This window comes from Armigeres subalbatus, chromosome 2 (genome assembly GCF_024139115.2).
Source record: "Armigeres subalbatus isolate Guangzhou_Male chromosome 2, GZ_Asu_2, whole genome shotgun sequence".
NCBI lineage: Eukaryota > Metazoa > Arthropoda > Insecta > Diptera > Culicidae > Armigeres > Armigeres subalbatus.
This window is the reverse complement of record NC_085140.1, coordinates 378,601,511-378,629,314: the sequence shown is the minus strand read 5'-3', so window position 1 is coordinate 378,629,314 and position 27,804 is coordinate 378,601,511. Positions and strand designations below refer to the sequence as shown.

General features: G+C 37.0%; 2 protein-coding genes across 10 annotated transcripts in view; one reads left to right on the top strand and one right to left on the bottom strand.

The window, feature by feature from the left end:
• Nucleotides 1–27,804, top strand: part of LOC134213129 (rap guanine nucleotide exchange factor 2) — an 83,062-nt gene that overhangs the window by 32,404 nt on the left and 22,854 nt on the right. For all 9 annotated transcript variants that reach the window (XM_062691766.1, XM_062691767.1, XM_062691763.1 and 6 more), the window contains one exon: nt 3,643–4,589. In XM_062691766.1, coding sequence (XP_062547750.1) covers nt 4,317–4,589 — 273 coding nt within the window. In that variant the 5' untranslated portion in view covers nt 3,643–4,316. The remainder of the gene's footprint in view (nt 1–3,642; nt 4,590–27,804) is intronic.
• Nucleotides 25,072–27,157, bottom strand: LOC134217289 (uncharacterized). Its single transcript, XM_062696048.1, has 2 exons — nt 26,712–27,157; nt 25,072–25,807 (listed from the first exon to the last, which is right to left on the bottom strand). Exons 1-2 carry the CDS (start codon nt 26,712–26,714, stop codon nt 25,256–25,258), a joined length of 555 nt encoding a protein of 184 aa, XP_062552032.1. The 5' UTR covers nt 26,715–27,157; the 3' UTR covers nt 25,072–25,255.

Genomic DNA, 27,804 nt, shown 5'->3' with positions numbered 1-27,804 from the left:
CTTTATTTAGTAACTAAAATATCTTTTGTCTTCGTCGATGGTTCCGGTCCGTACTCTCTTGTTGATTGTTCGCTGCGTATGTTTTTTTAAAGGCTGGCTTGCAGGGTCTGACACCAAACCCCCTGAATTTCCGGAGGACCATTCCTCCTTATTCCCGGTGGACCATGGTGCACAGTTTCACTTAGAGTCCCTCGCTGGCACTCGGACGATGATCAGCCGCCCTAACATGAAGAACAGAGGCTGTTGTGAGCCGATCCTGACATGGAGAACAGACGCTCAGTAAGATTTGCACCTCCGGAGAGGAGCAAACCCCCCTTCCCTGTCAGCATACGACCATAGTTCCCACCGGAGTTGGTTACCCGATCTTCCCTAAGGTTGCTCGTATCCCGGCCAGCACCACGGGGAGGTAGGGATAGGAGTTGTTGGGTAAGAGGCTAAGGACCGCGAGATGGGGTCTATTTTATTCCTTCAGGTACGCGAAGTACCAATGGTACGCTTTACCCAGCATTTGCCGTGCCTTGAGCCTTCACATACCTTCAGAATATTGATGAATTTTGTTCCAAATCAGATTCCAAATAACCTTTGTAGGTTGCTGGCAGAAGTTCATTGTAAGAAGGTTCAACAAGGTAGGACCATTTCTCGGTACTCGATATATTTTCCGAGAGAAAATGCCGACGACGAGACACATGTTTGTTTAGCACTTATCATAAAATAGGCTAATCATACTTTATGCCCACAGAAGTTGAATTTTTGTTTATCGCAAACATTTACGGACAGGAAGATCCCTTACGTAAGGAAGAGTAACTTACGTAAGCCAATGCTTTCTGTTCCGTTTTGTTTATTCACAATTTGATTATCAATTGAAAGCTTTTCTATGCCCACCATTGCATAACCTAAACCATAAACATAAACCTCTTTAAATAATTACAAGCCATGAAAACAAGTTCATCGCACTTGTATACAAGTGCGAAAAAAAACAGAATCGGATAGGCGGTCCCCACCGATAAGCTATGATATAAAAACGCTTTGTTCTCGCTCATTTTTTGTTGGATACCATACTTTTTTGCATGTGCTCTGTAAAACAAGTTGAAATCCATCATCACAACCGGTATCCCCCGCAATTGAATCTTTTTCAAAGGAATTTATCATGGAGTATAGTCTCTCGCCCTTTGGCCTAGACTCGCCCCAACAGCCGTCAAAACGTTCAGTTATTGGATCGGGTTGGATCGTGGTCCGCCCAAGGTTCGCCCCAACCTCAGCGAGGTTCATTCTTAGAAATATGCGAGATCCAACCTATGGACTTTGGTTGCATGTAGTAGTGATGTTTACATACACAATTTTTGTTTTAACGCGCAAAATATGGTGATGTATTGTTATATGAGCAGTGAGAAAAGTTTATTGTTTCTGCATGAAATTAGGAATAAGAGGGTGGTCTATCAAAAAAATTGAAAAAGTTCTTTTTTGAGCCACCTTAACCATAATAGTGACTCGACCCCAGATCCATTTTCCTTCGGTTATTCAGAATCGATGTTGGATCTGACCCAGGTTTAAAACCGAAAACGACATAAATGGTAACAAATTTGAATCATTTAGTATGAATTAGTGGAACTAACCTTTTTGCTCCAAATCTACTGAACTTTGAACAAAAAAATCATAGGAAATGCAGTGCTACAAGTCCACTAATCAACCCTTTTTAAAAAAATCCGGCTCCTGTAATATGTTATTAGAAAAAGATCTCAATTTGAATAAGAATAATTGAAGACGTCCTTGATTATGGTAGGGGTACGGTTCGGCACTTCATCCCATAGCTCCTATTTCCATCCCATCAAAAACGAAGCAATGAAAAGGAATTTGGTTTGTTTCTTATTTTTGTGATTTTTTCATCAATGAGCACGCGTGTTAGCATAAATAAGCGATGAGATTGGTGCTGCATTGCTTTGTTTTGCGATGTGATGATTATATGTTCAGTGAGATGGAAAGCGGAACAGTTCCCCTATTTTATCTAAACAAAGAAAAATAGGCTTTAAATAAACGAAATAAAGTTTTGTTTACCTTTGGCTTTTAAACCATAAAGACTTTGATTCTTTTCTATTTTATTTTGATACTTTGCTTTTTACTGTATCACAGTTTTTCGAGGTATTGCTTTTAAAAAAGATCATAACCAATACAGCAGACGACAAAAGTGTGATCGTAGAATACGAAAAAAATCACCATTACCAAAATGTGCACAAAAGCATCACGAAAGGCGGTATCCGTCATTATGAAAATAAACATAAATTACTCAACAATGTCGAACACCATTGCTGCCGTGTTAGCTGAGGCATTCAGTTGTTGACACAAAGGGATGCACTGGTTTCATTCCAGGATTGAGAGACGTGTTGGACCGCCATTTCTCCCTTCCGCGAGAATGATCACTTTTGACGCTATGGTTAACTATGTTCACAGCCATGCTGACACTCTTCCTCTCTGAGTAAGGTCATCTCCCTTTTAGGACAATTTAAATCCATTTGAGCCAATTTGCTGAACCCTGACGGAATATCATACATACATACATTCATAAGAGTGACCGGTGCACTTGACTGCACCGCACCCTTTAACGAGTGAAATACTGTGAGTAAGCTGGTGCAATGTATTCCGAGATATCAGCCGTTTATACGTCACAGGTAGGTTGTGAATTTTCAACATCCTACCAACCTTCCACCGTTACACTTCTTATGCAACCGCAAACACCTTCACATATGAACATGACGTACTTCGTAAAAGATGCTACATGAACATGTTCTGTTCTGTGAGTCTGTCGTATATCAATCGCCCAACACACACAAGCAATTGTGGAACCACGCGTATACTTATGTATACTGACAATAATTTGACCGCCCGAACATTTCACTTAGTTATTATATTAGCGGAGGTTGCCTACTAGTAAAAAATAAACTCCCCCTTATCCGATGTGCTACAGTAGATCTAATAACTGGTCGCAGTGGCACACCCAAAGAAGTAAAAAAATCACACATCAGATTCACGAATCACGCGATATCACTATAACGTATGTTTACTTAACTTGATTTTACCCATCTCGTATACCAAGGTGTACTGAAGTGCTATAAGTTCAGTCAAAGGTACAAATTTGCATATACCAATCTACGCAATGCTGTATATACTAATCTGAGTAATTGAAATGATGTCGTCCTTTGTATGTTGTTCCATCATTTTTTATTCAAAAATTACTCGGACTTATGACGTTATTGCAAATGTTCAAATCAATGTTGCTTTTCAATGTTATATCAGTGTCTGCATAAGAAGAACTTAAAAAAAATCATTATTATCATTCAAGTATCAGAAGAATTGGCTTTTAACTAGTGCTCATATTGAACATAAACTAATTAACCTTTTCTTTAGGTGAGGATATTGTTATTTTCACAGAATATGACCCTTGAACAAGCACAAAATTGTATATGTTAAAAATCCAGCCACTAGATTATTATTACCATCAACATTATATTGGTAATCTTTGTTTTTTTTTTGCATTATTAGGTATTAGTAACTTTGCCACATTCCATTCTGGATTTAGTTTATGCGAAAGCTTGCGCTGCTCGTAAAAAAAACCTTTGCAGTAATAGTTGTTCTTTTTTTCTCTTGCAGGAGCCACATACGACTGCAGTTCCGGCACCTAGCAGTAAACATATGTTCAGCTAGAAGCTTTTATCAGCGACCACCGAATACGTGCATACCACCGTAATAATAACTATACTATGTTAACGATCAACCAGGACCAGCGAAGTGGCCGTTGCCGGTGCTGATGCGAAAACTACTCCAATGATGTGCATAAAACGTGATTTTGCACAAAAAGTGCGCATATCTCTTTGAAGGGCGCAACAGCCACGCAGCAGATGCAGTATCATTGCATCTCGAGTGCAGCAGCAATTTGGAAGTGATATCTAGTGTATGGTGAGGGTGTCTGTGTACTGCGAATGAAAATCAAGGAAAATACCTATCTATACACATATAAGCAAAACCAGCGAAAAGCAGAACCAGTTTCTCCCCACGCTTTGCATGCATTATCAATTTTCTTCTCGCGTGTGTAATAATACAGAGGCATATTTTGTGCTGAATCTTATCTTCCAAAACACGCGTATCGTGTTTGTTGTTCCGCGTCCGCGAGAGTGTTTATCCGGATTTCTCGCCATGTGTTAGTAGTGCAGCTGAATTGGTGTTTGTTTGAAGGGAGGCCTTTGTTTGATATCAGATCGTGGTTTACATATCCTCATCTTCTCTCTGTTGGGACTACTATCGAATGTGAGAAAATACAGCAATAAATGAATGATCGAAAATTGCCAATTAGTCTGTCGGACCACAGCGAGTTCGGAATCAATCACGGAGCTGCCTCCGCCATTGGCGGCAGCGTAGGTGGAAGCAGTGGGGTCATTGGAGGTGGCAGTCCTGTCGCCCTCGGAGTGGGAGTCGGCCTGCCTGGGCTGGGGATTGGAATCGGTGGAGCGACAACGGTATCGGCGTCGGTGACCGGAGGTGGCAGCAGCGGGAATGTCAGCAACAAGCATGCCATCGCGCGTCTAAAGCACACCAATTCCGTAAGTAGCATCTCTTCGCTGTTTCTTTTCATCTGCTCTAGAGTTTTCATTACACATGACCGAGAATCGATCAGTTTGCCTTCTCCGGGTTCCTTCCGCTAGGGATGCCAGTTATGTTTTCAACAAAACTAAAATTATGCTCTTTCATTTAGGCTTTAACAAATTTGATGAGTGTTTTTGCCTTTCTAGTACAGTAAGACTATAGGACCGTTCCAAAGCCGAACTTTTTGATAGAAGGTTCGCAGACCCATAGTGTTGTATGTGGTTGTATACCAATCAACTCAGCTCAACGAATTGATGTGATGTCTGTATGTTTATATGTATGTGTGTGTACAACAATGTGAGATACACTTTTAGGTACTCCGCAAGCTATAAGTTTTTTTTTATTTCTTTAATAAGGTGTTTTTTTAATTCTAGATTAAGTTCAACACACCGAGCTATAAGTTGCATTAGACGCAGAATCCCATTGTTCCACTGTTTGTAATTGAAAATTAACCCCATCAGCCATTGCGTTCCACAGTTATTGACAAAACATTGTGTTTTAACGGCCTTATTAGCAACAAAAATGACATCGATTAAGCCGAATAACAGAATACTAGACCGTAACACTACCCGGAAAGAAGTATAAAGCTAGACATTGATTTTTATTTAAAAAATATCATGTTTGACTCAGGGCCGGATTTAGCCGGAAGGAGGCTCCGAGGACCCACAATGGACAAAAAGGTTGGCTTTGGTACATGAGATTTGTGGGGGCCGGGGCCACTGCCCCTCGAATCCCCCTTGCATCCGGCCCTATGTTTGAGGATCAAAATCTCAATAGGACGGAGCCAAAGGTGCTGATTGAAATAGATGGCGCCACAACATTTGTAGTAAAATTAATTTTCTTGTATGGACAAATCACCCATTCTCACTAACTACGCACTAACTAACTAACTCTAACACTAACTCTCACTAACTCACATCGATATGTGACCTAGGTAGAAAAGCTACAAATATTTTTGAGATTTTTTTTACCCTTGTTGCATTTTGCAGCTCCAAACAATAAATAAGATCTGATTACAACTCCATACTAAACTCGGGCGGTTTACTACAACTTTCTTTATGACTGCTCTCCACCTAGAGTGTACAAAAGTAACAATCATATCTAACGTTATTCAACAACAGTTGTCACTCCTGTATATACAAAATCACATTGATATAAATACGCAACACTATACACTACTGAGATTTTCCTACAAGCTTTTCACTATTAACATTTTTAGTATTAATTATTGTCATCCTTTCTCCAAGAAACGTGTAAAATAGTCGAATTACACAAAGAAAAATGCTTGTTTTTACCTTTACCGCTAATCGCAAGTCAGCCTTATCTGAAGGATTATAAAAAAACTGATTTTTTTTTATAAATTAATTAATTTATAAATTTTCATAAATGTGTGAAACAACTCCTGGCAGAATTTCCACAGCAATTCCCGGAAAAAGATCAAAAGCATTTCTGGAGAAATTTCCGGACAAGTTTTGGAAAAAAATTGCAAGAAATCTTGGGGAAAATTCCAAAGGAGTTGCTGGAGGAATTCTGGAAGTAATTCCTAAAGAAATTTCCGAAGGAATTCTTAGAGGATTTTCTGGAGGAATTCCCAAAGGAATTATCGAAGCAATTTGTAAAGGAATTTCCGAAGGAATTCATGAACGTAATTCCGGGAGATATCCTAAAAGAATTTCCGAAGGTATTCATAAGGTGCTATCCATACACCACGTAGACAGTTAAGGGGGAGAGGGTATAGTAAATGTCCACAGTTTATACAATTTTTGAAAATTTATGTGAGAATTTGTCCACGCTAGAGGAGGAGGTTTCTGAAACTGGAAAACCTTTCCTTTGTCCGGGTCTTGCGCAACATCATTTGACAGACGGACACAACTTTGATTTCAACAACACAACTATATTGGAACAAATCGAAAACCAGGAGAGCAGATTAATCGCGGAGGCTTTCCACATAAAGCTGATGGGCAATGACGTGACGGTAAATCTGCAACGAGAATGCGGTGGTATAGACTCGGCCTACAACGCACTAGTGTGCAAAATACGATCATTGAAAAGGCGAACATCCACTCGGCAGAGACGATGACGCACATGGTGCAATACACATATGAGAGCTGATAGTGTTAGATCAAGTAAAGGGGGGTTAGTTATTAGACCACGCTGGTGGGATGTAAACGTTTTTTTTTTCAATTTATGTGGGTGAAAAAGAAAAATGTATTTAACTAAAAGTAATGAATAAAACATTTCCGCAGATCTGATGATGGCTGAATGGAAAAGCCGAAACGTTATTAAAAACGGGAATTGTGTGTGTCGTTTTTCACCGAAAAAAATCAATAATCTAAAGATATAAAAATTCAAGATGACCAAAACCCTGCTAAACTTTCCAAAATCATATGGACAGCCCTCAAAGGAAGTCCCTTAAAGAACTTCCTAAGGATTAATGGCATTTTCGAAGCAATTCTTCAAAGAATTTCCGAACGAATTCTTGAAGAAATTTCCGAATGAGTTCCTAAAGTGATTCCTAAAGGAATTTCCGAAGAAATTCATGAAGGAATTGCCGAAGGAATTCCTAAAGTAATTTTTGAAAGAATTCCTAGAAAAAATTACGAGGAAATTCCTAAAAAAATCGAAATAATTCTTTGAGGAATTTTATTTATTAAAAAAATTCCAAAGAAATTGCTGAAGGAGTTCCAAAAGGAATTTCCGAAGTAATTCCTGAGAAAAAAATCTGGAGGAAAAAATTTGGAGGAATTTGCGAAGGAATTACTTATAGATTTTCCGAAGGAATGCCTATAGAACAGCGGTTCTCAACCTGGGGTACATGTACCCCTGGGGGTACCTTTGCTGGTCTCTGGGGGTACCTGAGACAAAAAATGCGTAATGGCGGATGTTGTATTATAATAACAAAGAATAACGTGTTGACTAAATCATAATTACTATTTCGTAATTGGCCAGAGCTATTTCTATGAAGTTTGGGACAGGTTCTATAACATGCATCACGTCATTAAGGGCAAATAGAAACGGATCTATCGACGAGGTTGCTTGTGTAGGTTTAAGCTTGTTTTTACATTGGAGGTTAATAATCTTCATTTGAAATATTTCAGGTACATTGTTCATAACAGTAGACGGAGTTGAGAACATGAAAGTGTTGTTACTGTGTTCTCAAAAATCAGCGAAAAAGCTTGAAAAGTCCAGTAAACTTGCTGTGCCAAAGTATTAATTCTGTTTTAAAAACTTCAATGTTGGAAAATAAAAGTTCGACGTGTAGATCCTTGCCTTGCAGCTTTATATAAAAGTAATCAAAATGTTTGTGTATTCATTCACTTATTCAAGATCATTCGGTTCGAACATTGATTTTCCATTGAGTTCGATTTCCGAGATTTGCGAGAAAAAAATCTTTCAAGTATTGTACCACGGCAATCAACGAATTTCCCGCTAATACAGCAAATCTACGTATTCTGCTTCCATATCTGTCAACATCATTTAAAATTGGTGGTGGTTGAGCTCCCTCGCGTTGATAAAGTTGATTGTCGATCGTCTAAACTTCAAGAATATTGATCGTTTTCGCACATATATTTTCTTGGTGAATAATGCAATGTGCAGGGAAATGCCATCATACAGCTGGTGATGCTTCTCCTTTTCTAGAAATATCATAATGACAGTGTTTTTTCCCATGATTGTCGAAGCCAATGACATCAGATGTAAGGCCATTTTTTAAAGGAGAGTCCAAGTTCCTTCACACAGGTCATAACAATTTTTTTACAGTCTTTTCCGGTAGTCGTTGCACTCATTGGAATCAAAGCTGCCAATTCTTCTGTGATTTGAAGACGATCTGCAATTCCCCTTGAGAAGACAGCTACCTGTGCCATGTTTTCACATCAGTATTTTCATTACTTGCGGGAATATAAAATCTAAGGCAGGAGTCTTTTTTACATATAACGTAGTTTTTAAATCTTCTGCGAGAACTTTTGATCTTTATCGTGTTCCGCGACAAACTAATGCTACTGAAAGAGGCTTTTCCTTAGGGCAGACGATATCAAGAACAACAGATATGCATTCCGTAACAAATTCTCCGTTCTTTTAATTGGAATGGTTTCAACTGTGTTGACAAAATTTCACCAACAGCAAAACTAACACGTGCTGCATTTCTGTTGGTGTTCGCTCACTCTTCCTTAAGTAATTTTAAGCAATATTGTAAATTTATACTAAATTAGCACCTTATCTTTGAAGCTTTTCTATTTTTTCTAATTATCCAATATAAGTATCACATTTCGTACAATGCTTGGTTTAGTTAAAATTCCTTCAAAATCAAATCAAACATAATATTCTCTCAACACAGAAACAGTTTTCGAACAAATTAAGGAAACTGGTTTTCTTCTGGTCAAGGTGAATAAAATTTCTCTTGCCAATCTTCAATGAAAACGCGATGTTTACATCAACTTTCCGTTTCTTGGGGTCACTCAATGCTTTAAATCTCAAGATTCTAAATTCTCAAAAGTTTTGCAAAAACTTCTATATTTTTTTTGAGAACAGAAAATCAAATTTTTCAAACACTGACACCTAACATTTTCTTTCATTTCTAGAATTTTGATGAGAATTGCAAAATTTCACTCAGGCTCCAATATTTTTAAGAATTTTCTTAACCTAGTAAAAAATTCTAAATCCTTGCAGAGTTTTTAAAATTCTATTACTTTTCCTTGGTACCTGTTTAGCGTACTGGTTTTGTGGGATCAAACCTCACCGAAAGGAGTGGTTACCCTTCAATACCTTTTCCGAAGTAAGTCTATCACATGTTGTGCAAATGCATAATCGAGTTTCAGACATAGTAATTAATTTCCACTCCGGGTGGCTTAATACCTTGGCATTATATTATTAACTGCGATGCTTCGGAACTTTGTTGTTATTTTGCATTGCTAGCACGACGAAACTGCCCAGTCGAGAAAACTTTCTGAACCGAACCGAGAATCGAACCCAGCCTCCTTCATCATGGTCTTGCATCAGAAGACTAAAAGTTTCAAGAACTGTTTTATTTGTATAAAACCCCGAACATCTTTAATTTTTACCCTTTCTGTGGAAGTAGCAAGGTTGAAAATTGATAAGTCGATGTACGTAAATTCGTCAGAAGCCCAAATTTATGTTTTTGAAAATTCAATCAAATTGAATTATTAGGTTTGATAAAAGTCCAATAAAAATCAATTACCCTCTTTTACATTTGAGCTTACCGGTAAATTAAAAAAAAAACTAGGGGGTACCTCAAGCTGTGCCATGGTCTGAAGGGGTACCACGTAAGAAAAAGGTTGAGAACCGCTGCTATAGAAGTTACTGGTGGAAATTGCGAAGGTGGTCAAGAAGAAATATACGTATTTCGACCTCAACAGTAAGTCCGTCTTCTGTGTCTCGTTCTTGATTTCAAGTCGAGTCAAATACGAAACACTGTTGAGGTCGAAACACGTATCTGTCAAAGGTTCAATAAAGTAGTGGAATTAAATGGAATTGTACAAACTCGTCTTATGACAAGTAAGGATAAGGATATAAGCAACAAATATATAAATATTTAAAAAAAATCCAAATTTAAAACTTTCCATACAAAAATCAATAAATGCTCTTGATTGATTTTTTTTGTGAAAAGTTTACAATTATTTGTTGGGAATAATATTTATTTTGTGTATTCTGACTGCTTATTATTGCTTATATTGATTTATTCATGGAAATTTTGTATAATTTTCAATGGAACATATTGATTTCTTTATAGAAAGTTTTCCTTTGAGAATTGCAGTTTTTGATAAGTTGCTAATCAATTTTTGTTCCGTAGAAAATTCTTTATTGGTTATGAAAATTTTACATTACACTCAGTTGATAAAAATCTTAAGCGTCAACGAAACAATGAGTTAACCCCGCAAAAAAAAATCACAAATCAAAGAAATTTCAGGTGATATTAAAAAAAGCTGTGAAATTTCAGGTTAACCGAGAAATTAATGAATTCCAACCGTGTACAAACAACTGGTCATATTGTCTATACCCTGATTTGTTCATTGGCAATCTCCTATTTTTTTATTGAAATGTTCTAATTTTCTAGGGAGAGTTTTCATTTTAGTCTTTTTAGACGGGTATTCAAAAGTGCCTATAACTGTAATACAAAATTGAAATGTCCAAAAATGTCAAATTTGCAAAATAGTTTTTTCTTTCGTAACGACGAAATCAAACTACTTTCTCCGATAGTAGTAATACATAGTAGTGGGTCTAGAGTTTCCATGTCCCGGCCATTTTCTTTGTCCCGTGATTCGGGATGAACTTGTTCGTATATCCCGAGATTTTTCGATGTTTCCTTATAAAACTATTTTTTTTAATTTAACAACGATTTTATTCAAAATTCAGGGGTAAAGTTCATATTTTAGAAATGCCAGATAATACAGAGTTCAAATTGGAACTCAATTCAATTCTAATTTGAGTCGATTCTTTCGAAAAAAACGACTTTAAGAAGCAAGTAATATTCACGTTTTTCTCGGAAGGTAGAGTACCCTTTTGGAATATATGATCGCCGAGTTCGAGAAGAAGGGTTCGCTGGCGGTTGAAGTCGGCTTGACTGTTTGCATTGTTTTGAATATGCATTGGGTTTAGACAGTTGCTGGGATTGCATTCAATACCCTAGTGACGAAAGATGGAAGATGCGCAGTAGAATCGTACTGGACCCATAACCTATTGGAGATATGGGAACCCCCTCACAATGAAAACACAATACTAGAGTATCTTCCAACCCATGGCAGGCTACTAATTGATACTTTTGCCAAGAGCTGCAGCTCTAATCTTGAACAGATCGCTTCCTAATCTTGATGTTAATCTTTTGGTGGGGTTTCGGTCACCGTAAAACTTTATATTTTCTGGTTTGTTAATTTTTATCGGTGATAAAAAGAATTACTCGGTTAGGCTGAGGAATTTTGTCCTCACTGTTGGTCATAAAATAATCGTGTAACTGGGTTTTTTGCATCTTAAAAACAGAAGTTTTGTTAATCATACTAAATTAAACAGTCAAAACAGTCGAAAGTCATGAGTAGCGCCGTACAGAATTTAGTGGGAGGTTCGAACTTTCGCTAGTTTCTTAGTTGGTCAGTAGGAGTCCAAGCGAAGCTTTGGTCAGCAGCAAGAACCAACAAAATTAGGCAGAGCATCGGGGTCAGACCACTTGTACTTGCGCATGTGCTGGAAAGTTTGTTGTACGAACGTCGATTGGAAGGACATCAATTGGATCAATAATTGTTTTTCAGGCAAGAAGCTCAGGAAAAATGACTCAATGCTGGGCGGCGCGAGGAGGCGCAAGGCGCGAATATCAGCTAGTGTACACAACCTTGCTGTAGACGGGAGATGGGTAAGAAGCAGGCGCCAAATAGATGTAGCTGATCTTGTACTGTAGATACTTGTCGTTTAATTAATAGAAATCTGTAGCTGCTGGAAATAGTATCAGTCAGTAGCCCTCCATTGAGTGGTATAGGGGAGTCTAATATTTTTACTGTAGGGTCATGGGTTCGAGTCCCATTGAAAGGAAAGTGGTTACCTCCAATACATTTTCCAAATCAATATCTTCCACATATAATGAGTTTTCATAACATTGTAAATTAACGTCCAAGTCGGGTGGTTTAATCCCCGGAAATAGGCAATTAACTTTGATTGAAACTAATATTTTTGTTAAGCTGTTCTATTAACTATCTCCGATATTTTCATGTCTGTTCCTCTCTTACTTATTTAATAATAAGATGATATCGATTGTGCTTCACAAAGAACCTTGTCTCCGTATACATGCCTGAGTCTACCAAATAAACGAACTTGAAAAAAAAATCATGTCTGATGGGAGGTATAAAATATGATATCAGTTTATCACCTAAGTTGGGTTTCGCGTTCAAAACAAATAAGTTTTGTAAGAAGAAAAATTACACTGTTCGCGAACCGGAAATGAAACAGTATTTTTTGTCCCGGGATTTTCGGGATTTCAAAAATAATATCCCGGGAATCTGGAAATCCCGAATATTCCTAAATCCCGGGATTTTTTGTCCCGAGATGTCCCGGGATGGAAACTCTAGAAGTGGGTCGTTTTTCGCGGTTTGTTTTTGGTTATTTCTGGTCTTTGGGTTCATTAAAACATTGAGTAGACAACACGAAATACGTAAATTAAAAAAAAAACAAGAAAAATCAGGAGGCATTCAATATGTCAAAAATTAGGTACACAGAGAAATTCTCATAAACATTATTGTCTTTTCAATAAACTTCTTAAAAATTAAGAAAATAAAATCTTCATGACTGGCAACTGATCTGCACGAACTTGACAGTTGCTAGCTACCGAACACCGTGGTGCTGTAATATACCTAGCAGTGAAAATTTAATAACGTGCATGTTAATGACTGGCTTTGAGACGTTGAAACAGAGTTCAGTTTTTCTTCTACTTCCTTCTATCGCTGATGCCAGTAGTGTGGGGCGCTTACATTGGCAGCCTCTATGCTAGTGCACTGAATAGTGCATGAAGCGCTGGAGCTAGGTTCCGATATAGCGCTGTGCTGCTATGCCTCTTCTGTCTGGTTCGGTATGCGACTGACTGGCTGAGACAGCTCGATAGCGGCCAACATGCGACTTATGTATGGAATTTTAGAAATGTCTTTCTCGCGACTGGCCTCGACTGGGGCAACCGTGTGACCTTTGCATTCTTCATACTATTTGTATACTTGAGATGCACTTCTTGTAGCAACACTTCACAGCAGGCAGCCGTAATTGCAATTGCTGTTGACATTCGATTTCTATAGATGAAGAAATGCGGTTCTGATTGGATATTTGCTTGACATGGCTTTATAAAAAAATAATTTTAAGCTTTTAGTGGAATGTATGTATTCACTTGTCATATGACAAGTTTGTACTATCCCATTTAATTCCACCACTTTATTGTATCATTGACAGATACGTATTACGATCTCAACAGTAAGTGCGTCTTCAGTATCTCTCATTTGACTCGACTTATATTTCGAACTTTCAATGTGAATAGTTTTAGTGTGGCTAAATTATAGTTCATAGTACAATTAGTGATATGAGAATTTCATAAATCGCGTTTGCTGAGTTATTTAGAAACAAACTATGGTAGACAAAATTCAAGTTAATAAAGAAAATGTGTGCCATAACCATAATATTTCATATGCTATTCTCGTTGTGGCCAGTACACGTCCCAGTGATATCGCTGAGTAAAAGCAATTCTCAAGCCACGATTTTAATTTCCCTTTCATAGTTGTGTGTATTAAAAGCATATTTATTGATTTTAGGCGAACCACTATCTATTTCCGCTCCCACAAAATTTTACGGCAATGGCATGGTACTAGATTGTCAACCCGTGTTCATACCAACAAGAGATTAGCCCACTCTGTTTTAGCATGAATTTAAACAAATGCGAGCGTTATGTATGTGAGATTTTGTATTCAATCAATATTGGGTTTCGGGACTGTCTCCCTGTTCCGGTTCATCTGGTTTGATTCGATTGTGCGAGCTGGGTTCACGCGTGAACTGAAGAGGAAAACGCACCATTATAATAAAAATAATATAACCTTCTTTTTCTTATTTTTTCATTGGCATTACATCCCCCAATGGGACATTACCGCCTCGCAGCTTAATGTTCATTAAGCACTTCCACAGTTATTAACTGTGAGGTTTCTAAGCCAACTTATCATTTTTACATTCGTATATCATGAGACTAACACGATAATACTTTTATATCCAGGGAAGTCAAGACAATTTTCAACCCGAAAATCTCCTAGACCGGACCGGGAATCGAACCCAGCCACCCTCAGCATGGTCATCTACCGCACGGCCAAGGAGGGGCCCATATATAAAAATATAATATCCAATACGTAAACGTAAATGAATCATTTGTTTGAGAAACTGCATAAATCCATTTTACACAATTTCGAGAAAACAACAAAAAACTGTTTTAGATCGATAGTCAAAACTAAACACTTTGGGGCACTTTCAGTGCAAAAACTGTAAGCAGTACTCCACAATTGCTTTTCAAAGTGCGTTTACATATGTAGTTTCTCAAACAAACGAAAAAAAAAATCATACATTCCTGAACAAAAATAATTGATAAATCAAGGAACGCTTTTAAACCGTTAACATTGTGAATCTGCTATTTTCCATAGAAATGATTCTTTTTCCAGTATCTGTGTAAAATAGTAATATTATATCACGTATTTTTCAAGTATGACTTTATAAATCATTATTCAATCATTCACATGCTTTATTGTAAATGTGCTTTTAAGTTAATCATTTATGCTTGTTTGACAGGGCACGGTATTGGGAATCTTTCTGCGCGGTACACCCGATTCTGTTTTCACACGGTTTTTTTTTACACGGCCGTGTAAAAAAAAAATCCCATACAAAATTTTTGCATAGTTGCTCCATTTTGCATGATTCGTCGAGAAATCTTAAAACCTTTTTTACACGGACTTTCAAATTTTGAACTGAAAACTTTTTTTACACGGTACGCATCAACCGTGTAAAAAAAGAATGGGGTGTATTTGGAATTGTCTTCTAAATGCACGCGGTATTAGGCATATTAACATGTCAAATATCGAACACTATTTTCTTTAAATTTATTGAGTTGAAGTCCAAAACTTATTTTTTTCTTCAAATATGTTTAATATTGATTGAAGAAACATAGTTTTCAAAGGTGATTGCCGCAAATTAAATTTTATGTAGCGAACGTTGATACGTCCTTAACCCCACGGTAATAGGGCATGTCAGGGTATTACTGCATTTGTTGGTTTATATTGTAATTTAAACAAGTTTAACTACCGCCATCGGGGGTGACAATGGGTCTAAGGGGTGAGAATGGGTCATCGCTCTTACCGGCAGGCTGGAGGTCGGATAGCAACACCGTTCAAAAAGGTCTCTTATGCCTTTTGCCTATTTTAGCCTTTTTGCCCACAGACACATTCAATCTAATCTACAAGCATTCTAAGTAGTTGAAACAGTGACCCATTCTCACCTCCATTTGACCTATTGTCACCCCCGACGACGGTATTGTAGGCGAGCAAATGAAGCAATGGTTGGTAGGGGGAGATCCCCCAGCGCCGGACACCTCCCAATACTGGACACTTCTAAAAACGGCACTTACAGGCATCCATCCATCACCTTATGTAATACAAAGGAAAGCTATTGAAAGGTCCTTTACCTGCATAAAATATCAGATCCTCATGTTGTAAACTTTGTACAAAATTTGAAATTGAGCAAATTGTCAAAAAATTTCATGTTCCGCCTTATTTTAGAATTGGTTTGAATGGTTTGAATCAACAATATTAAAATCAATGAAATGCATTCTGATTATGTCGAGATGGTCAATATTAGTCATATTTTAAATAGCGATCATGATTTGTTAGATGTATAATGTGTCTATGGTGCAAAATCAATTCCTGTATCCGGTAGCTGTCCCCCGGGTCCGGACTGTGAGTTTTTTCATGTGATCAAATACCCATTCTTTACGCCTGTTTTGCTAAACTTACTTCAATTCAATTGTTTTTTTTGCTGATGTATCAGAAAGCCACAGAAATAAACAGAAACAAAAATTGAAGATGTCATTGAATTGGATGGAATTTAAAATAAGATCTACTAACACGTGTTAATATCTACAACTTGAAGCAGGTGAAATATATTTTTATTCTAAATGATGTCTTTACTCATGTAATACAAACTAGAACATATTTGAACATGATGCAATAGTGTCCGGTACTCGGGGACACTTTTCTGAACCGTGAAAATTTGCACCAAAATTCATCATCAAAATACATCGTCCAAAAACGTGTTCAAATGATCAAATATAGTTTGTATGAATCATTAATGGTCACATTTTGTGTACACCCGATTCTGTTTTTACACAGATTTTTTTTACACGGCCGTGTAAAATACCCATACAAAATTTTTGCAAAGTTGCTTCACACGGATTTTCAAATTTTGAACTGAAAACTTTTTTTACACGGAACGCATCCCCGGTGTAAAAAAAGAATCGGGTGTATATGCTGTACAAGCAAACATAACCCGGATAATTAGAGAGTTTTTCGTTAAATGGCTTATGTGTCCGGCTTATGTGTAAATTTCTTATCTCCCCCCACTAAACGTATTTAAAAAATATTCAACAAAATTGCCCACAGTTTTTGATTGGTAAAATATTTAAATGCATAATTGTTCATATTGGTTTTGGCCATCAAACATATCGGAGATAAAATTTGACTATTACATAAATACTCAGATATCTAAAACCTTGACAAAATGTTGTGTCTTAGAGCATGGGATGGAATCTGAAGTGGTTCTATTCTATATCAGTAATTCTAAATACTCAATTTCTTATTACAGGCATACCTCGATAGTACGCACACCTCCGTAATTTTAGTGTACGTACTATCAAAGCGTACGTACTATCGAAGCAAAAAACACCGAAAAAAACATTTTTTTTGCCTTTCTATTAATTTGGGAGTGGGTGTAATGTTTATAAAATCACTCGGAAGCTAAAATTTCGATAGAAGCCTCTGTATTCTAAGCAAATTTATATTTGATATAGCACACAACGGACCAGCATGACTCAGATTTTTCTTGAAATTTTATGAAATATTGTATGTTAATGCTTCGGAACATTAATAGATTACGTGACGTTTGTAGGAGTAATGTTTTAAAGACATGTTACACATCATGCACAATTATACATATTTCTACACTAAAGTGACGATTGAGGGTGGATCACAACATTTTACGTGACGTATTTTATGGACTCCACCTATAGATTGTATGTTAATGAAAAGCTTTAAGGTTGTCCTGAACTGCTATCCAGCTTTTTACGCTACCCATAAATTGCCAAGGGGTGAATCGATTTTGACATCTGCTGTGGACAGGAGAACTATGAGTGTTATCTTAGTAGCCATATGAATCAACAACCTATCAATACAACTGTCAAATTTTTTCACTTGACAATGTTTTGAAATTACGGACTCAAATTTTTCAAATTTGTTTGTTAATTTATTATGTAAAAAAAAAACTAATTTGTAATTTATTTTCAGGATGCAAGCTTATTCACATGAAAAAATGTTGTTTGGAATCGAGGTTTTCTTAGATTGGGTAGGACCTTGGTACTTCCATAACTGTCGATACCTAATTATAAATATTTATTCCAATATGCTTGAGAAAAAAGTTAACGCTGATGTTTATTTGGAAAACTAATGATCGTCTTCCTCAAGAACCTAAATCCACTGTAAAAAACGTTTATTTTCGCCTTTACTTGACGTTAAGCTCAGTTCAAAACTAATCCTTTCTATGCTTTTTCTCGAGCATAATGAACCGAGGCCACTTAAATTACATAATCTGTCCGCTACCCTTATTTAGTTTACACGGTGGATTTGAGAGGAGTGGATTTGTGGTGGATTTGTCAACGTCATAAATTCTAATTTTCAGCTCCTTGTTGAATAACGCAATATACATATCCATTGATGCTGTTTGGGGCTGTCCATATTCTACATAGATAGAACTAGCGATAAGGCACAAAAATAAGGGGTATGGAAAATATCAATTCAGTTATTTGAAACTGTATATGATAATGTGCACGCTTCAAACAGGTTAAAACCTATCCACGTGGTATACGGATAGCCTCTACTTAGGATTATAGGCGTCTTGTCTTTAGTCGAAAAAATACACCCATATTTTTGTATATGCTTGTACTTGTGCAGATCCAGTTCGTAGAATTTGTTCATTCAATAAATTCTATCCATCAACTTTTTAAACTGTTTTAAAGTGAATTCGTACGTGGAGTAAGGGTGGCATTGCGCAACTCAACTCGGAACGAGCCGACTATGTAAATCGTAGGTATAATAGTGTGGTCATGGCCAAATGTATAAAAAGCCAAAGAGGCCCCACATAAGAAGTTCTCATCAGTACAGTAGGTAGAGAAATATTTCTCTAGATGTAATTAGTTTGTGCTTCATCGAAATTTTGATTAGGAAGATCAGTATGGAATGATGCCCCAGAATCCTAAGAGCTGAGAGTCCATCCACTTCGTTAACAAGCATCCAACAGAATTCAGAGAGTCCTCGATCAAGAAAAATAAAGATTCTTCAGAGTTATTCCATCTATAATCTATGCTTTGAATATCTGAAAAAATATCAATAATATCTTTATATGTGAAATTATATGTGAAAAAATAATATAAATGAACAATATGGACTTATGACCATCAGCTTCTGACGTTTCTGTAAATAAACAAAATTTTCCAAAACTACCAAGCACACTTTGATCAAATTATAAAAATTATAGTGGACAACGTAGATGTCATATAGGGGTGATTCAAAATTTATAGCATTACCTGCGTAAAAAGCATCGCGTTGATTTGGAGGAACCTTTATTATGATTCGTAATTATATACATAAGTACATTACACTAAGATGGGTATAAAGATAACAAAAAAAAACCAGATCAATCCACCTAGCGTTGGTGGTGCCTTTCTCGCCCATTAAAAAATAAGAAAAACACATAAGAGAGGTCGAAATAGCACTTTAGGGGGATAGATTTTACTTTTTCCACCAATTCATATGTAGTTGTGGTCATTTGAATGCATTGCAGCAATCTTCGAATTTTTCAATTTTCAATAGGAAATAACTAGACCGCAATCCGCGTCAGTTGCAACTTGTTACGAGCAAATCGGATAATGCCAAGTACCAAAAAGTGTGTCTCACATTTTTGTGCACACACACACACACACACACACACACACATACATACACATACAGACATCACCTCAATTCGTCGAGCTGAGTCGATTGGTATATAACACTATGGGTCTCCGAGCCTTCTATCAAAAGTTCGGTTTTGGAGTGATCCTATAGCCTTTACGTATACTTTGTATACGAGAAAGGCAAAAATGATTTCTAACTTTCTAAGTTATTTGAATTTTCTCGTTTGTAGAATCGTTTATGCCTTTCTCGTACAACAATGTGTAACGAAAAGGCTATAAACTCCAAAAACGATTTTTTGATAGGAGGCCTGGAGGGCCGACTTTTATATACTTCATCGGTATCAGCTTGATGAATTGAAGTGGTGTCTGTCGATAAAGTCTTTAAATCCAAATCATTGGATGTTGATCTACTCATAAACTGCAACTAGCGTGGATCTCTGACAAAAAAGTGCGACGTGGGATAATTTTTGGCAATATGGCCACTATTCAACACATTATCGGCCAAACATAGAAAAACTTTTTTTTTTGAAAATGTGGGTTTGTTCTTCAGGAAACTAAGGAATTACTACAAGAACACCCTCTGAAATTCTACTATAACTTTTTTCGTAATTTCAGTTGATCATATTATTTGAAATTTGTTTTGACATTCATAAATATTTTCCTCTGAAAATTCCTTAGGAAATTAATTCAAAAAACTTCTTATTTTCAAATTTCTCCTAGATTTGTTTCAGATATTCTTCTAAGATTTTTTTCTTCTAGAATATGATGATGATGATGATGATGATATTACCATCTATTGTAGCAAGGCACCTGCCGATAGCACTGGCCATATCTGACAAACGATTTGATCATGATTATACTATTGTATGTATTTCATCAAACTCCTGTATGAAGGGCCAAAATGGGTGGGGTGGTTCCATAAGCAAAGACACTTATGCGAATCCACGGGATGAATAGAGAATCTCCTTCCAGAAGAAAGTTCGTACACACAAAATTATAATCTAGCCCTCGTTTCCCAGATTGACCCAATAGATGGGGAGAAGAGCCCGCCCTTTATCCACGAGATGTTAACAATAGGAAGTTGGCGATTCCACTCTTCCTATCCAAATCGCTTCAATCGGGTGCCCTGATGGTTTTTTTATGGTATTTAATCATATAGTTTCAATATAATTTGGTAAATATATGTATATAATGGAATTCTCTCACCAAGTTTCAATTCCTTTGTCGTGGATGAGGGAGGACCTTTCTTCAATGCCAGCTAGCATTAGAGTTATGCCTTCAGAGATAGAAAACCAATAGCTCTTCAAGAAATGTCCTGATTCAGATCGGGATATATATTTCATTCTGGTTCAAACATCGAGGAATAGATTTCTTGATTTCTGTAAAGATGAAATAAAAGACGGATGGCAGTATCATACATAATAACATAATTGTTTTGATTAATATGCATATGTATTCTGACTTTTTTTCTTCTAGAATATGTCCAGGAAATCCATAGATAAATCCATCAAGAATTTTTGAAACTAAACTCAAACCAAGAAATCCACCGCGATTTTTTTTTCAAAAATTACTTTAGGAAATTCTTTAGGAGATCCTTTCGGATACTCCTATTCTTCCTGAAAAAGGAACTTCCCGGAGCAGTTCTTGGAGGAATTTTCTGCAGAATAATTTGAGAAAATTCTGTGGAAATTCCGAAACGAATTCCCGGATGATTCTTGAAGAACTTTTCGGAGGAAGTTTAAAAGAGATTTCTGAAGAAGTTCTTGAAGTAATTTCCGGGAAAATTATTGGCGGATTTTTTAGGAGAATACATGGAGGATCAAAAAGTGGGAGAGTTTCTCGAAGAATTTTCGGGGTTATTGCTTTAAGATATTGCTGCGAATTCCTGGAAAAAAATCTCGGAAAATACTGAAGGGCATTTTGGATAATTTTTATAGAAATTTTAAGTGAAGTACCGTAGAAGTTTTGAGAATGGCTGCAGGATCTTCCTGGAGAATCCCTTAAATAATTGCCAGAGGAATTTCAAGGGGAATTTTGTAGGTAATTCCGAAAGAGTTTTGACTAGTGGTGGAAATCTGTGAACCTTGTTCACAAAACAAGAAGTAGGCCATGCAAAATACTCGAGAACACTTGTTTTGCCTTTTCTTGCCAACCTGCTACTCGCAAAGGAAACAGAAAAGCGAACCCCGGCGAATGTTCGTGGAGCTTCGCGAGTCATTCGGGTTAATTTGCAAAATGTCATAAACCAACCTCGGAACATGATTCTCACGGATGTTCGAGCAAGAACACATTTCTCGCGCTTAGTTTCATAGGGGCGTAACTGCATAGATTGATTTCTCTTCGTCGATTTTTTATTTTTATTATTGTACCGAATTTCGCTAGTTTGTCGATGATTTAATGGTTTGGTGTGATAAAGGATGATTGTATCTTGCACCAGAATCAATAATCACGGTTGTAGCTTTTGAAACAATTGAGTTATTAACAAAATATAAAATCGATTAAGAGAAATCGATCAATACAGTTACGCTCCTATGAAACTAAGCGCGAGATTTGTTCATTGTTTTTTGTGTTTATGTTAAGTGAAATTTATCCATTTTATTCAAAGTAACCACAGATACTCGCGATCGTGATTTTTACTCGCGAAAAAAATACTGCCCTGCTTTTTGTCTTTGCTCTGCCCGTACTCGCGAACAAAGCAAGCGCTAGAAAAAAATGCAGGCAATAGGTTCACTCGAGTATGGTATTTCTGGTAGGCCCAATTGCACTCTTTTCTTACTCGTGAAGCGAGTATTTCCAGCACTGGTTTTGACGAAATTTAATTTTTGTAGCCAGATGAATTGGCAGACGAATTTTGCAAGGAATTTTCAAAAGAATTCCCGAAGAAAAAAAACGGGAACAATTTTCCGGGAGAGTTCTTGGAGGAATTTCCGGCAGGATTCCCGGGGCGTGAGTATCAAGGGCTTCCATGTTAGTTTCTGAAGAAATTAAATGTGTATTTCCGGAAAGACCTCGAAGTAGTTAATGGAGAGATCTTGATGGAATTTCTGGAGTAACTCCAGGAGAATGCCCGGAGGAGTTTTTATGGGAATTTCTGAATGATTTTCTGGTGGAAGTTCTGGGAAAGGGGATGTGGAAGTTTCTAAGAGAATTCCTAAGTGAATTCCTGAATAAATTACCGAGAAAATAATGTAATTGAGAGGGTATATTTGGAAGGATTAACGGAGGAATATTTGGCTATAATTTAAGATGGATGTTCGGAGGAATTTCGTAAAAATTCGCGCAGAAATTCCTAGAGGAACTTCCGGAGAAATTCCTGGAGGAACTTCCAGAAAAATTCCTGGAGGAACTTTCAGAGAAATATCTGGAAAAACTCCCTTAGGAATTCCTGAAGAAATTTTCGGAGGAATTCCTGGAGGAACATCCAGATAAATTCCGGGAAAATTGGAATACACGAAATTGATTCACGCTGACTCACGCCGCTGCCAATCACCACCACGACACTGCCACTGGCTGAAAATATCTATCACGCCTCACCATCGATAAAATTTCAATCGGCGCACAGGTGTAGATAGAATATCAAGTTAAATCATGTATGGAATTTTCGACCAAACTACCAAAGTATCCCAGGAAGAACCCTTGGGAGAAACTACTGTTCCAGGATAAACTTCTTCGGAAATCCCAGTAATTTTCGACCAAATATTTTCCTCATTTTAGTAACGCTGCTAATTTGTTTCTCAAGAAAAAAAAAATTACCGACAGGTGAATAGAATGGAACTAAACTTAATGTAAACTTAATTAAACAGACAAGACAAACAAGATATTTATCTTGCCGAAAATTCAATTTTATGAATCACCATTCCCATGATGGAATTAATTTACTCCTCGGGAAATATTTTTTGGTCTATCAGGTGAACTAATACATGGAGAAGGGTTCTAGAACTAGAACTAATTTCCTTGATAGATAAAATAATTCATAAACATAATAATTGTTTTTTTGTTAAATATCTTGGCTGCACAGCACATGTTTCGAAATGGACAAATTGATATGAAATTTGCGAAAAAGAATCCACGTGTCTTGGAGGGACTCGAACCCTCAACCTCCTACTCTCTAGATAGGCGTGATAACCCCTACACAACAAGACCACTTAAAGGTCACGTTTGCGGAAAAGCCATCAGAATCCGAGTACCAACCTCCACCGCGGTTAGCTCTCTTTTTTGCAAATTGAATATCTTTCGGATGCTTGATTTGTCCAATCTCCACATGTGCTTTACTGTTGTATATCCACAGTCAAGCGAGTGCACATTGTTTATTAAACGAGAGGATCGCTCTCCATGCCTCCCAACAACAGGCTGGGCGTGCTGGTATAGAATGCAAATCAATCGCACTCTGCTGTGCCAAAGGCTTGCTTGGCTAAAGCATTTGATGAGTTTGATTAACCACGGTATTAGGGCAGGTCACGGTAGTACAAAAAAACAACTTCTGACGTCTATTAGGATGTCAATCCTATTGTAAACTCATTTATAATCAAACTAAAATATTTATGAGCTCGACTTGGCCTAGGAAATGTCCACAGAATCCTTATATATCTTGTCAGGTTTATTAATCACATCACAAGAAAAACAATAAATAGCACGAAGCTCAAACTTTCAAACCCAGTCCACACTAATCTGTGTTCAGAGTTCAAAACTAAGAACACCAAAGCTCGTTCTTGGTTCATGATCTGTTTAGAATGCATCTTTGCCAAAGCGTTAAATCGCAAACAAAACAAACGATGGGTGATGGGTCTGGTGAGTGAGTTTTTTTTTTGCTTGAAAACAAATGTTCCTAATATATTTCGATTATCAACGAATAATTTGTGTTGCAATTCAAATATTTTATTACGTCATCAAAAATTCATCAATTTATGTAAAAAAGTGCGTTCTAAATTTCCCCGATATCGTGATTTTCTATATGGGACTGATAAGCGAATTGAGGCAGAACTGCAATGATGGAGAAAACGTTTATTTTTTTCGAGCGAAAGGGGTTGGAGCGAAGTGGACATGACCGAGTAATAGGAAACAGGACTAGTCGCGTACATTGCTTCATGAAGCTTTTATATGTTTTTTTTTCGAGTACTTTATTGCTTAAAGTGATTTTTAACAACTATTGCGAGTTCATCACTTGTCAAGCTATTATTATACACAGGGGTCAGTTTATGTTCTCCAAAGGGCCGAACGCCTTAAATCAAACCTGGAAACTCCGTAATCGAGACAGCCCCAGTTCTATTCAACAGCAATGCGTGTTTAGTGAGAGTGATTGGACATTAGCCGACTCATTAAACCAATAAAGTCTCGGCCAATGCTCAACCCATTGAACAGGGTTTCCCCGATAACTGTGAGCAAATGTATTCAGCTATCCAAATTTCCTTCATCCCATTTTCGTTACTAACTGAGTAAGGTCTGCTGACGAGCTATTGTAAAAAAAATCATTGAAGCCTAGATGTAAAGGATTTTATTGCGTAAAAGATCAGAACTTGCATAAAATGCACTATGATCTAAATGAATGGGAGCTAAGTATATCCAACTATTTGATAGTTTTAACTATTACACAATTACAGCACAAATCGTACATGTTGGGTAATTTGCTGTTCAAACTTTCCCATTCCACAAAACCTACCCCGCTTACCAAAAAAGTCTAAAGTTCTTCTTTCAAAATATATACATATATGAAATTTTAAATTACTCGAATAGTGACTAATTTATTATCATTAAGATTTATTGAAAAGTAGTGCGGCAATTATCATGAACTTAATATTAACGATAGTTTTGTGTGACTGCTGTGTCGCAAAAATGCATTTCCTCTAACGGAACTTCTACAAAGGTACTCTGAATAGCTTAAGCGGATAGATAATCCTCCTAATAGAGACTAGTTTTCTTCATAATCCTCAAAAATTCTTCCTGGTTGACCTCGCCATCCCCGTCGCGATCGGCTTCATCGATCATTTCCTGCAGTTCTTCGTCGGTTAAATTTTCACCCAACTCTTTGGCCACCCGCTTGAGATTTTTGAACGAAATCGTACCCGTCTCGTCGTCGTCGAACAGACGGAAGGCTTTCAAGATTTCCTCCTTGGAATCCTTTTCAGCCATTTTGACCGTCATCAGCGATAGAAAGTCTTCGAATGAAATCTTCCCGGTGCCATCCTTATCGATTTCAGCGATCATCTTTTTGATTTCCTCCTTCTTCGGTTCGAATCCCAGCGCTCGGATTGCCACCTTGAGCTCTTTGGTATCGATCATTCCGGTTCCTTCGGAGTCGAATAGGTCGAATGCCTCTTTTATGTCCTGCCTTTGTTCATCCGTGAGCTCGAATTTCGGACCAGACTTCTTCCGGCCGGTGCCGCCCGTTTGGCCGGTTGCTGTCGTGGATGTCTTCTTGGTGTTGGTTGACACCGAGCCAATGCTGGAGGCCTAAAAATACATCTTGATTTTAAACTTCTTGTTTTCAGTTAAACTATTTTTTTAGTAACACGGCGTTCAAAATGAGGCTACTGGGCAGATTATGAGAGCAAAATGACCCTATTTTTGAATCTACAATTGAATTTTGTTTATTCTTTTGCCAACATTCTTCTATGGCAACATTTTTTTATCAAATACTCCACATCATTGGTGCTAAATGTAGCGTGTTGATTCAATAACAACAATAAGCAAGACACAGAATTATGATTTTACACAATTAACATTTTCTCATCTCAAATGTTTACCGTGTAACAATCTCCAGCTGATTTTTCTTTGAATTATTCAGGGTTGTTAGGGACATATTGCATAGATTCTGGTAATAAATTGAAATCACACGATTCAAATCACGTCCGAAAAAATTGAATGAAAACAGAATTCTATGTGTTGAACAGTTTAAATTGTTGCCTATTGTTTTCACCCTTATAGTCATTGAGACATTAGATGTCAATACCTAAATGAATTATGGACAGCCATAAGATATGCACGTGCGTTCAACAATACGCGAAGAAACTAGCCGTTTAATGAATTACCCTAACTCTTTTGCTATGGGTTTAAACTTTGTGCTCCTATAAAGATCAAAAAACGGTAGAATCCCTCAGCTTATTCGTATCTAAATTGTATTTTTTTTATTGAGAACGATAACCGGTTAGTTTTATTGGCAGCTTTTCTGTCATGAAAATTCTTGTTTAGCATATTGTAGCTAACACAGTAATAATGGATTTATGTTGTCAAGGCCGACGGTCATCCCGATTTTGGTCCGGGAAAATCGAAAATATCTTAATCGCGTAACTGGCATCAAATGTAACTAGTACCTGCCTACTTATAACAATTTCAATGATATTCACGTCATACTTACCATATTGTTTGCTTGATATCTATCAGGAGGGTGTGTTTGTAAAAAATAAGTTTACTGAAGGACAATTTTTGTTGCTATGGTACAGGTTGTTTGCAATACAACCTGTGAATCCAATTTCGAAGGTTCCTGGAACTATCTAATCGAATCCTTCTATTTTCCCCTACACCTCCTTTCACTTCAAAAACACCTTTGAGCCGCAGGATCACCACCACCCAATTGAGAACAATAATCGGATTTTACTGTTCATATAGACAAACAGTTTATTCTTGACCTTGCCGATTATAAAATTTTCGCACTATTTACGCATGGAACCTGCCTGATTTCAATTGCACCAGCCGATGTAATATAGTTTCAATCTGTGGCGACGATACCTATTTTTTCGAAGCTTCTGCTGAAGGCTCGAAAAGATCTGACAGCTACCTACTCCTTGCGTGGTTTTGTTGCTTGAACGCCAGAGCAAAGCGAAACAAACCAACACTATAGTAGACGGACCAGTTGCACTCACACAAACGTGCATATTTACGGAACGAGCTTTTTTTTAGTACTAGCCATGTTTCTGTTTTCTATCTGCAGTGAAAGCTCACTTTGGCCTTGAATGAGAAGTTCATTGAATGAATTTTGCACGACGTTGCGTTGCCGCCGACGTCGGAGTGCTAAAACGGCGATACTTTATTTTGTAAACAATGAAGCAACAGTACATCGCGTAATCTTATAACGGATTCGGTTGTACATAGCGTTCATTAGCTATAGAGCTAGAAGATTAAAAGATACACGTGTAGATAAAACAACCTAATTTTTTACATTAGTTCATTTTTTTGTCTTCTAGTTTTTGAGGATATGAGGTAATGAAGATTGAGCTGAAAAAATAAATTACAAGGATGTTATCAATCATTTAATAATTTGCATTCGATTATTTAGTAGTTTGTCAATAACACATTCCAGAAGCTGAATTTTAAAATGTCTTGTATGGTGGACTTTAGTGCGAAGGTTTTTCTACAACTCAGCCTAATAGTTCGTTGTAATAGTTCAATTCAGTTGCAGTAACTTAAACTAAATGATTGGATTTTTGTTATCATTTAGTCTAAGTTACAGC